Raw genomic sequence first — 11,427 nt, forward strand, 5'->3', positions numbered from 1 at the left:
GTTACAGCTTCAAGCCTCAACCTAGAGAGGTTTTCTGATTTATTTCTTACAGTTTAGCCTTTAATCTAAACAAGGTTTTGGTTTATTTATAAAGTTCAGCTTACAGGGTTAAATGCCTCTTTATTTAAAGCTATGCATGGTTAAGGTCACTGACAAACCAAGTTACAAGCTAAAATCAGAAATTAATATGAAATAAAAAGTACAGTTTTGATTAAAAATTAGTAAAGACCATAAGATTTTATGGAGAAGGGATAAAATCCTTTTTCTTGAGGGGCCCCTGAATCAGTCTAAACTCCAGTGCTAAGGGTATTACGCTTGAAAACCAAGGCCTGGATGGAGCCCACTGGGCTGGAGACACGAGGAAATAAAACTTAATTTCTCATTTTGGGCAGAAAATCCCCATTTCTGGGGGTGTTTCCGCCGCAGGGCCCGGGCGGGGCCGGAGCCCCCTCAGCGCTCCCGCCATTGCCCCGGCCCCGCCCCCAAGTGACGCCGCCTGTCAATCAGCGAAACGACGCCCTCTGATTGGCTGCTGCCTTACGTCACGTGGGGAGGCTGGCGGTATATAAAGCGCGCGGGATAAGCGCCCGCCGCCATTTTGTCCAGTGAGGAAAAGCGGAGCCGGGGTCTGGCTGAGGGTCGAGTCGGCGGAGTTTAACGCGGGCTTCCTTCGCGGGCCCTCCCTCTGAGCACCGGTGAGGAACTTCACCCTGCAGGGCTTGGGGGGAAGGCGGCTCCCGTGGGATCAGGCCCCGGCGGGGCGGATGGAAGCGGCGGCGGCGGACAAAGAGCAGCCGCCATTTTGTGGGGCCGGGCCGCGGGCGCGGCGCTGAGCGGGGAGGCCTCGTGGTGCCTGAGGAGGAGCCGGTTCTCAGCCCGCTCTCGGCCGTCCGTGAGGCGAGGTGGGGCGGGAGGTGCCATGGGACAGAATGGGGGCGTCCTGCACACCTTTGGCTCTCTGGACCCTCACGCCGCCATTGGAATTCCGAGGAGTCGCTCCATAGGAATTCACTCCCGGGCGCTGCCGGTGGGTTCGGGCCGGGGATGGCGCTGCTCCCCCCTCAGTGTGCAGATTCCCCCTGATCCCGATCCGGATCCTGATCCCGATCCGGGAACAATGGAGGGTCCCCAGCGCTGCGCCCCCTGCGGGCCCCCCCTTGCCAAGCAGCGAAAGGGCCCAGGAACCCCCCACGCACACTTCCAAAGTAACTGAAATTCCCCCAAATAGTGAGTTTTAGTTATAGTACGACAAAGCAACTAGGTTTTTTTGTTCGGTTTTAACACCCTCCTGCCTGCTTCTTCCACACTGATTGATGTTTCCATCTCATCAGATCGTATCGCAGCTGAAGTTTTAGTCGGAGGCCACAACAAAAGGGCTTTCTTGGAAGTGAAAAGCGCCCGCCTTTGTTTTTAAATAGTTGTGAATTTCTTTATTTCTTGTCCTAGCAATGCATCGTGACTCTTGTCCGCTGGACTGCAAGGTTTATGTGGGTAACCTTGGAAACAATGGCAACAAAACGGAGTTAGAACGAGCCTTTGGCTACTACGGACCACTGCGCAGTGTGTGGGTGGCGAGAAATCCTCCCGGTTTTGCCTTTGTGGAGTTTGAGGATCCACGAGATGCAGCTGATGCAGTAAGAGAACTAGATGGAAGGTAAAATGTGTTTATTGTATGTTTGGCTTGGGTGGTGGAAAATAAAAACTGGGTAGTGATGCTTTTGAAACTGGAAAGTTTCAGCTGCAGGGCCGAGGACTTGACGTGTTTGTTATGCAGTGGTTGTGTGATAAAGGGTTTGCTTAATAGTGCAGAAGGCGAATCCCAGAATGGTTTGAGCTGGAAGAGAGCTTAAAACTCATCCCTTTCTACCCTCTGCTAGGGACAGGAACACCTTCCACGAGCCCAGATTGCTCCAAGCCCCATCCAAAGTGGATTTGGACGCTCCCAGCGATGGGGCAGCCACAGCTTCTCTGGGCAACCTGTGCCAGGGCCTGTCCACCCTCACAGGAGAGAATTTCTTCCTAATGTCCAATTAAAACCGCCCTGATGCTGTTCAGGAAGAAGGGCAGGTTAATTTTGCATTTCAGAGTCGGGCTCTCAAATTAGAAATTACTTGGATGTCTTTGTGTGTGCTGAACTAAAGAGGCAAAGCTGCTTAGGGAAACTCCCCTTGGTTCCTTCCCTGCCTCTTTTAGTGGCACAGCGGCTTTCAGAACCAGCCAAACCTTTTTTCTAACATAGAATCCCAGGCTGGTTTGGGGAGGAAGGGCCCTTAAACATATTTGGTTCCACCCCTTGCCCTGGGCAGGGAACACCTTCCATTAGACCAGGTTGCTCAGAGCTCCATTCAGCCTGGCCTTGGAGCACTCCCAGGGATGGGATGGTGTCACGCTGAAGTCCTTCCCGAGTGCTTTCCTTTGACTGTAGACAGAATGTTTTTGACCTTACCCACTCATTTTCCTTCTGTGCACTGTGGAGATTCTGTTCCCTGCAATGCTAACCCGTGTCCGTGTCTGTGTCTCTCCTCAGAACGCTGTGTGGGTGCCGGGTCAGAGTGGAGCTCTCCAATGGGGAGAAGCGGAGCCGGAACCGCGGCCCCCCTCCCTCGTGGGGCCGGCGCCCTCGCGATGACTATCGCAGGAGGAGTCCTCCCCCTCGGCGCAGGTACCGCGGGCAGGGCACAGCCCTAGGGCTCTTGGCACTGTTACCACGTAGCATCCTAGAAGCAGGCTTGTTAAAGGCATGTTGATGGATAACATTCATCTATCTGACCATGATTTGGAGATGACAAATGCTTAAAAAAACCCCAAAAAATCCCCAAACCAACTCCCTCCCCCCACAAAATCGAGGTGAACTTTTTAAGTTGTGTTGAATGTTGGCTTTTGTCCTTAGGTGACTGTGCAGTTGGTAGTCAGTGCCCTCTGTCCTGGGCATATCCTCATTCCTCCTAAAATCTGCTCATCTTCCAGTCACACTTTGCCTTTCTTCCCCATACTTCAACTTAGGCTGTTCCTTTCCTTTATTCCATAATGGCAGAACATGACATACAGCAGTTTAGCATTTCCATACCGATGGGTTTCTCCACTTTGCAGAATTGAAATCCTTCCCAGACAGGCAGCTGTTTAATAATGGATCAAGTAACAGTTGCTTTAAACATCTGGAATCTTTACACTTTAGTGTTAAAGCATCGTGTGATGATCCTGTCAGTTGAGGTTTGCAAACCCAGCTCTAATATATAGCAGGATTTTTGGGAACTGGCACGTTCTTGGACCCAGACTAGTTAGTCTGGCAGTTCAGATGTGCAGCCTGGTTTTTACAGGACTGAATTTACCTGTGGCAGGTGAGTGAAGTCCTCCCGAGTCAGGGTTTCGAGCTTAAAAAAAAAATAACACATTAGGAGTATTGTTAGCTAATAGATGGTTGTACTGATGGCTTGTTTTTCATTTTTTTTATGCTTTTTGGTCCATCTATTAATAAAAATGAACCCGTTACAGAGTCACCATCATGTCTCTTCTCACCACCCTCTGAGTCTGCATTAGCCAACTAGCCCTTTCAGCGTCATGTGACCAGCGCGCCCCATGCAGCTTGGCTGGTGTCGTTTCACATGACCCAGGCATGGCCAGTCGTCAGGTTGCACCGCCCTTTGGTTCCCGAGCATGCTGTTTTCTCTCAGCCTTCTCTCCAACCTTAACCAAATCGGCAGCAGCCACCTCGACCGCCCACACATTCCCGGCCAATCAGCTCAGCTGTTTATTTACCAAATGTCTTCACAACAACTACAGCAGCAGCCTTCGGCTAACAAAAAAGCAGGAAAAATCCACAACACCCCCTTCGCCAACCAACTAAATACAACGCAACATCTGGCAAAACCTTTTCAGCAAATTCTTCTTGGCAGTCAGTCCGGCAGCCTCACCTCACCATTTCTAGCTTGTTGAAACCAAAGACTTGTAAGTTTTTCCTGCTTATACAGTTTACTGCTGGTTAAAATAAGGAGTAAGCGGCTTATAAGTAATTACTTTTCTCAATCAAAGGCTGGCTGTGCATAATTGAGTGGTAACGTACATATGTTGCTTGAGAAAACTTTTAAGGGTGATATGGAAGCTCTTACACTGTGAATAACGTAAAAAACCAGGATATTTGCATGTGAGATGCCAAACTAAATTTTTGATAAAGCTCTAACAAATGTAGCTTTTCCTTGCCAGAACAATCCTATCACCTTTAAATGGTTTTACTAACAGTTTTCAAAACTTAAAACAATTACTTTTTGGGATGAACTGGGCCGAGCTAAGGTTATATTTTAAATTTTTTATTTTTTTATAAGAAAATAGTCTAAACACACTCTATGGCATTAAAAATGACAATCACAAATATGCAGTTCTAATGTAGCACTTAATGGCATTATCAGATTGACACTGAGCGCATTTTCACTTTTTTTTTCCACTTGATATCTCTTGTGCCTTGTTACGGACCTTTTTGGCTTGCATGGGTTCCAAAACATTTGCTCTGTGCTATTTTTTTTTTTTTGGAACCACTTGTGGGACTTTGGTGTGTTCTGGGCAGTGTATTTAGTTGAAATGGAAAGTGTTGCATTGGACAACTCTGCTCTGACGCGTTCTTAGTTAAAGTGAATTCGTGGTTGGAAACGTGCTGTTCACCCTGAGCTTGGTTTTACTGCCTAATCTTTCCATGCCTTTTACTGGATGATGGATGCCAGTTATTCTTGGCACGTTCCCTGGGCCCAACACTGAGTTTGACAAGTTGGGAAATGCCTCACCCCAGTAATGCTCAAAGAATGGATAAAGTGCCTCACATCTGGTTTTCTGGTTTTAGATCACCTCGAAGGAGAAGCTTCTCCCGGAGCCGCAGCAGGTACGAACCCCTTCCTTCCTTACCCCATGGACTGCTCTGGCCTGGAGGGTTGAAAAGGAACAGCCCCACGTGTGGGCTGTGCACATTCAGACTGTAGTTTGATAAAAAGAAGACAGGTTTGTTTCTGCTGTGTCCTTTGCTTGGAATTACTCAGCTATTTGAGATTCCAAGTTTAGCAGTGGAAGAATATTAAGAATGGAAGTAATTCCCAGTTGCCCAGGGTTTTCTGTCAGTCTTTCCATGAAGGTTTTCTGTTAATGTGCTGTTCTCTTCTAGAAATCTGGAATCTTAGAGCCATTTGGGTGAGAAAAGACCTTCAGGCTTGAATCCAACCATAAATTGGGGGATGATGAGGTTGGATTCTGCAAAAAAACCTGCTGCAAAGGACTAGATGGCTGTTTGCAGAGCAGCATAAACTGTTGGCTCAAGCTGATCATTCTTCCTGAAGGGAAGGTTTATGGCAGCATCTGTAACAAGTTGAATAGTTAAAAAAATTACCTTCTGAAGGGAAGCTGCAGGAGGCTTGTTGGCCCCTCAGTGAGCTTTGCTCTGATCATCTGGTGTGATCTGTACCAGGTCCCTCTCCAGAGACAGAAGAAGAGAAAGGTCACTCTCACGGGAGAGGAACCACAAGCCCTCTCGCTCCTTCTCCAGGTCTCGCAGGTAAGAAGAGTCTTCAGTACTTCTGTGTTCTGAGTAAATATGTAAAAATGGCTTTCTGTGCCTTGGTGATACTGATGAAGGTGGTGGTGCTGGAGAACCATCTCTAGTATCTTACAAGGTTCTTCACCTCGAAGAATTAAACACTCAGTTTTGTTAAAGGAACAGTATTTTTAAAATGCTTAAATATCTGCTGATTTGTGCTGAGGGGTTTGAAGGAAAATCTGCTCTTAGCACCTGGATCTTGACCTAACCCAACCTGTCTGTTGCTCTGCAGTCGTTCCAGGTCAAATGAGAGGAAATAGGACTGTGGGAAGGAGCTGTGTACAGCAAGTCAGGAGATCCAAGGCCAGGAGTATGTACAGAACATTGCTTTGTTTTGAAACTTCATAAAGCTTGGTGCATTTTTAAAATGTTTTAGCTGTTGAACTTGCTTTGTTCCTTGTATCTTGTAACAGATGGCAAATGTAAAGATGTGAATCTGTATATGGTTCTGAGCAGATCCTTTGATTTGTATTATTAATGGTTTTCCAGTGTACCATTAGACACGGTTTGTGTGTGTGTGGAACAGTAAATGGTCTGTGTCCCGTAGCTGGGACAGCTCTGCTGGGCTGGGGGTTGCTGGGGCTCAGCTCTCAGGGAGGTGTGCAGGGATGGTGGTGTGTTTCTTGTGGAATCACTGGGAGCAGAGCCAGGATGTGGGTGCTCCATAGCCCAGTTCTGGGAAGAGTCAGATCAGTGAGCGAGTGGGAAGGGAAGGGCTGGGCTTCAGCTTCATCCAGCTGCAGTTCCTACTGCATTACCTGGAACTGAGCTGCTCTATATTCCATGAAATATAAATTTTTAGCTGTAGGATCAGTTAATTTTTACTTGATGTGAGTAGAGTCCTTAATTAGCCAATTGTTGATTGACCATTTATTCCAGAACCTCTGAATAGACCAAATCCACAGCAGAACTGACACCTGGAGTGGATGTGTTGAGTGTCTAATGGTACATTGTAAACTTCAGAATTAAACATTTCTTTACTGTACAAGACTTTTCATGTCACTTGTAAAATGTCTTTTTGTGAGATCCTTGGGATTAAAGTTTTGGTTACAACTCGTTGTTCAGTATTTAACTCGTACCTGACTGTGACAGTCGCCCCACCTGGCTGTGGCTCACCTGAACTGTCCAGCAAGGCTGTACCTGCAGGTCTGTGCTCACCTCTGCTCCTCGAGGAGTTGCAGGGCCTCGCTCTTCCATGGGAATCCAGGCCCTGTGTTACAGCCACGGTGGGCTCAGGAGCTCATGGCACTGCTTGCCCAGCAGTGATCCCTGTATTGTTTCCTTGGAAAAGCAGCTGGAGATGCTGAGGTTCCCTGGCTTTGCATCTTGGGTGTGGGTTGGGCGCAGCATTGAAGGTGTTCTGCCTTTTCTCAGTTTGGGAATTGCTGGTCTGGAAACCAGAGCTTTGCATGAAGATTCACTCCCTGTAAAACTGTGGCACAGCTGGAGAGCAGGTGGATGTCCCACAGTGCCCTGGTCCCTTGGTCCTGTATCCAGGAGATGTTCTCCATTGGTTCAGTTGTGTGGTTTAGGTTAAATCCCTCACACTGAACAGTCTGCTGATGGAATTTCTTTCACTGGTGCTGTCCAAGCAAGAAGCAGGTGATGGTAAAGCTGCAAGCAAAGGACCTAACCTTGCCTGCTGAGTTCAGTGTCTGGGTTGATCTTAGTTTTTAATTACTCGATACTGTTTGTGGTTGGACTTAGAAGGTCTTTTCCAACCCAAATGCTGATTCTCTTGTGCAGTTCAACACACTGTGCTGTGTCACTGAAATGCTGGACAGCTGCAGGTGCTTCCCGAGGCACTCAGCCCTGACTCAGCTGGAGCTGCTTCCAGCGGTGAGCTGGGAAGGTGCAGGCAGGTTCCTTGGCACTTCTCAGACCCTGTTTTCCCTGAGGAGAATGAGGAGGACCCTGTTTTTCCCTTGACAAGGATGAGGGAGCCGGGCCGGGCCCGTGCAGTGCCGCGGGCCCCCGGCAGAGGTCAGGGCGGGCCCGGCCCGGCGGCTCCTCCCGAAACGCCACAGCCCAACACTCCGTGAGCCCTGGGGATGCTTACCTGGGCCGTGCACAGCTCTCTTCCCTTTCCCTACACACTTCTGACAGTGCCTGATGTGTGGAATCATAGAAGCAGTGGGGTTGGAAAAGACCTCTGAGATCATCAAGTCCAACCCTTGGGCCAACTCCAGTCCCTTTACCAGATCATGGCACTCAGTGCCACAGCCAAGCTCAGCTGAAAAACCTCCAGGGATGGGGAATCCACCCCCTCTCTGGGCAGCCCATTCCAATGCCTGGGCACTCTCTCTGCAAAGAATTTTTTTCTCCTCTCCAACTTAAATTGGAAGGGTCACAGTTCTTGGTGTCTGCTGGCACAGCTGTTCCCCCTGTGGTTACATGGGAGGACCACGAGCCTTCAGTCATTGCTACTGCAGGGAGAGGAATCTGAAGTGCCAGTGGGGGAAGCAGGTTTTGGGTTTCATACACACCAGTCTGAGGAACTGGAAGTGTTTCAGCTTCGGTTTTCTGACTGTTTTACTCCTCAGCTGAATAAGGAAGTTGCTTCTCAAGTCAGACTTGTACTGGTTTATATAATCAGGGGAATTGAAGGGAAACAAAGTAAGTAGAGAAAGGTGGGAAATACATAACTATGTATAAATTCTGACTGATCAGCCCTTCCCCCAGGGTGTAATTAGCAAGAGTTATTTTTGATGCAGCAACACATTCATGGATTTCAGGCTTCCCATTCTTGTCTCTGAGGGAGTGACTGGTCTGGGAACGTGATTTACAGGTAGAGCCTTCTGACTTGTGTTTAATCCTCTGAAATTAAGTGTACAAGGAGAGGTGTTGGTGTTCTAAGACAAAGGACATCCCTTGCCTGTCCTCAAAGGTTCTGAAAGCAGGAAGAGCCACCAAGGAGTGGACAGGAGAGGACAAAGGGACACTACCCAAGGTTCCTTGGCAGCACCTCATCCTCAGCCACAGCCCTGCTGCAGAGACCCCAGGGGGGATGGGGCAGTCACTGCTGCCTGACACCTTCCACAGCATTTCAGGGCCTTGTTTCATGGTGTTGACAATGATTTCAGCTGTTTCTAATTTGAGGAGAGGATTAGCTGCTGCTGCTGCTTCTGCTTCAGGCAGGAGCATCCTGGGGTTAATCCTGAGTTCCTCTCGTGCTCCTCAGCAGTGCCTGAGCACATCCCAGTTCTCTTCTCACACTCTCCCCAGGGAGATCATTGTGTGCAAATGGGTTTGTGAAGAAAAGGATCTTGGTTTTTTTCTTTTTATGTCCATGCTGCTCCTTGTTTATGACAGAAGATCATGTGAAGAATGTGCCTTGCACTTAGAAAAGGGAGAGGTTAAGGATGTTCTTGCTTTTGCTGGGATTTGTGTCACTGAAGTTGGGCAGGGTCGTGTTTGGGTGAGGAGCTGTGACCTTCCCCCAACAACAACAGTGCTTCTGGTTAAAAAAACTGTATTTCAGCTACTTTGGGGAGCTGCTGCAGTTGAGGGTGCAGGATGACATGTCCACATCCATATGGCAGTTGTGACAGAAAACTGGAGAAAAGGAATGTTGACAATGTCAGAAAACCAAGGTAAAAGATCTCCTTGAAAAACAAAGTTGGGTATTTGCAACATTAGTTTTTGTCTGTTCCACTCAAATTCACCAGGTTTTGGGCTACGAGTGTCCCTCTTCAGGAGGCTGAAAGGGAACCATTGTGGGTCATATCCAGTGTTGGTTTCAAAGCTGAGCCTTGGGAAGAGTTGCAGCCTCCCTGTGCCAAAGCCCCGTTCAGGAGGAGAGCCTGGCAATTTCTGCTTTCTGTAAGATTGAACCATTTGCCTCCTTGCTAAAAGAGGAGAAAAGAACTTCAGAAGTCCTGACCTAAATGTAGTAGCTTTCTTTCTCTTGGACAAGCAGGTGTGCTGTGTTATCCCCCACCCTTCCTCCAAACCTCACCTGCTTCTGGAGCTCTGCCCTCCTTGTCCTCCCACACCAGGAACTAAAATACGTTACTGATGGAAGATTGTTGTGTTTCATCTTTTCTCTGCTTTTGCATTTCCTTTTGTTTGAAGTCAAAGAAGATCAGAGAGAACCACACATAAATAAATATCTGTGGATGTTCTGCACCAGCCTGGAGCAGGTGACAGGTTCTTATCTCTGACCACCTTTGTGCTTCTGTGGGGTCCTGCCAGCAGAACCCACCTCTGGACACGACAGTGCCCGAGCAGTTCTGCAGCTTTTTGCTGCTGTTATCACCTCTTTTCACTTTCCAGTTTTAATTGCCTTTATCTCATCACCATGAGATGCCCCAGTGTCTCCTGACATAAAGATCTCCAGAGTGCCTGAACATTTGACAAACTTTGCAATTCCTGCCGGATTTAATCCCTTTCCTGTATCCACATTCAAACCCTGCACCAGAAATGCCACCCCAGAGCTGAGCTGCACTCCCCACTGTGAATCACCCTCCTCTGGTGCTGTTGTAGAGCACAGACTCTTGGCTGGGAAACAAAAAACTGAAAAAACCGGGGCATCAACCCCTTTTGCAAACAGGAGGCCCAAGGGCAGGAGTGCAATTCCAGTCGCTCCGGTTCGACCTCAGCTCCCACACACGAGTTGCTGGCACAGCACTAGGACCTGTCCTAAAGGGGTGGGGCTGCATTTCCCAGCTGCTGGAATGTAACTGGCTCCCAGTTCACACCTCAACCTGCCGGAGAGAGGCAAAATAAAGCCAATTTTCACTTGGTAACATTTGCAGTCAGTCGGTAGAGCTGAAGCTGCATCTGCCCCGTGTGAGGGGAGTGTTCTGCCTTCCTAGAAACAGTCCCTGTCTGGGGTTGCACTTTCATTTCTGCAGCTTCTCTGGGGCATGGCCACGAGTTCCCTCTGTTAGTGCCCTTCAAACAAACACTGTTGGGGACTAAAATAAACACGAGCTCCAGACAAATATAAAGTAGACGATGCAAGAGGAACGCTATGTTCGTTCCCAAGTGATTCATCTGGCTATTATTTAATAATTTTAGTGGCTGACATAACTTGGGAGTTGAACAAATCTTCACATTGATTCGGGCGGGTGGTTGTGCTCAGTCCTCTAAGTAAGACTTTCTGTGGGAGTGATCCCAGCCAGGAAAGGGAAATGTGTGTCCTTCATGGATAGATTTTGTCACTGATTACAGCGCTGTTACTCCCTGACTACCAGAGGATTCATCCTTTTGGTTGTTTCCTTGGGAGCTTTGCTGGACAACACAGACACTGACAGGTTGTGATGTGCTGATGGCACGTGCAGACACGGCCCCACTGCCCCCAAAACATCCTGACGATGATGAGGACGTGACAGGCCCCGGGCAGCCCCAGCCCTCTGTGCTATCAGGGTGGGGCAGTGGTATCGGGGTGGGGCTCTGTGTCACCCAGGGTGTCACTGGGGGAAATCACCCCTGCCAGCTGTGAGAGGCATTATCTCCCTGCGGGCAGAGGCTGCTCACAACATGAATATTCAACAATATTCATCAGGAAGGCCCAGCATTGCCCCAGCCTTCCCCACTGACTGACAGCTCAATGTCAGTGTTTGATACACAGTTTGTGGTCACTGCTTCATAAAATCCCAGACTGGTTTGAGTGGGACAGGACCTTAAAGCTCATCTCATTCCACTGCCCTTCCACTGTCCCAGGTTGCTCAGAGCTTCATCCAGCCTGGCCTTGGACAGTTCCATGGGTGGGGCAGCCACAGCTTCTCTGGGCAACCTGTGCCAGGGCCAAATCGCCCTCACAGGGAACATTCTTCCCAATATCCCACCTAACCCTGCCCTCTGGCAGTGGGAAGCCATTCCCCTTGTCCTGTCACTCCAGTTCCTGAGGA

At 48.7% G+C, this 11,427-nt stretch overlaps 1 protein-coding gene across 1 annotated transcript; it reads left to right on the forward strand.

Annotated features, from left to right (window-relative positions):
• Nucleotides 1-598: 598 nt before the first annotated feature.
• On the forward strand, nt 599-6,625 carry SRSF3 (serine and arginine rich splicing factor 3). The gene is made up of 6 exons (XM_071578774.1): nt 599-695; nt 1,447-1,654; nt 2,528-2,662; nt 4,829-4,867; nt 5,444-5,530; nt 5,805-6,625. The coding sequence occupies exons 2-6, from the start codon at nt 1,449-1,451 to the stop codon at nt 5,830-5,832; spliced, it is 495 nt and encodes a 164-aa protein (XP_071434875.1). The 5' UTR covers nt 599-695; nt 1,447-1,448; the 3' UTR covers nt 5,833-6,625.
• Nucleotides 6,626-11,427: the final 4,802 nt, after the last annotated feature.

The sequence above is a fragment of the Pithys albifrons genome, chromosome 28, assembly GCF_047495875.1.
Source record: "Pithys albifrons albifrons isolate INPA30051 chromosome 28, PitAlb_v1, whole genome shotgun sequence".
Classification (NCBI taxonomy): domain Eukaryota; kingdom Metazoa; phylum Chordata; class Aves; order Passeriformes; family Thamnophilidae; genus Pithys; species Pithys albifrons.

Coding starts and splice junctions, on each gene's coding strand:
- SRSF3 (XM_071578774.1), top strand. CDS start 1,449: ATGCATCGTGACTCTTGTCCGCTGGACTGCAAGGTTTATGTGGGTAAC. Junction 1,655..2,527: donor GTAAGAGAACTAGATGGAAG/GTAAAATGTGTT, acceptor GTCTCTCCTCAG/AACGCTGTGTGGGTGCCGGG. Junction 5,531..5,804: donor TCCTTCTCCAGGTCTCGCAG/GTAAGAAGAGTC, acceptor GTTGCTCTGCAG/TCGTTCCAGGTCAAATGAGA.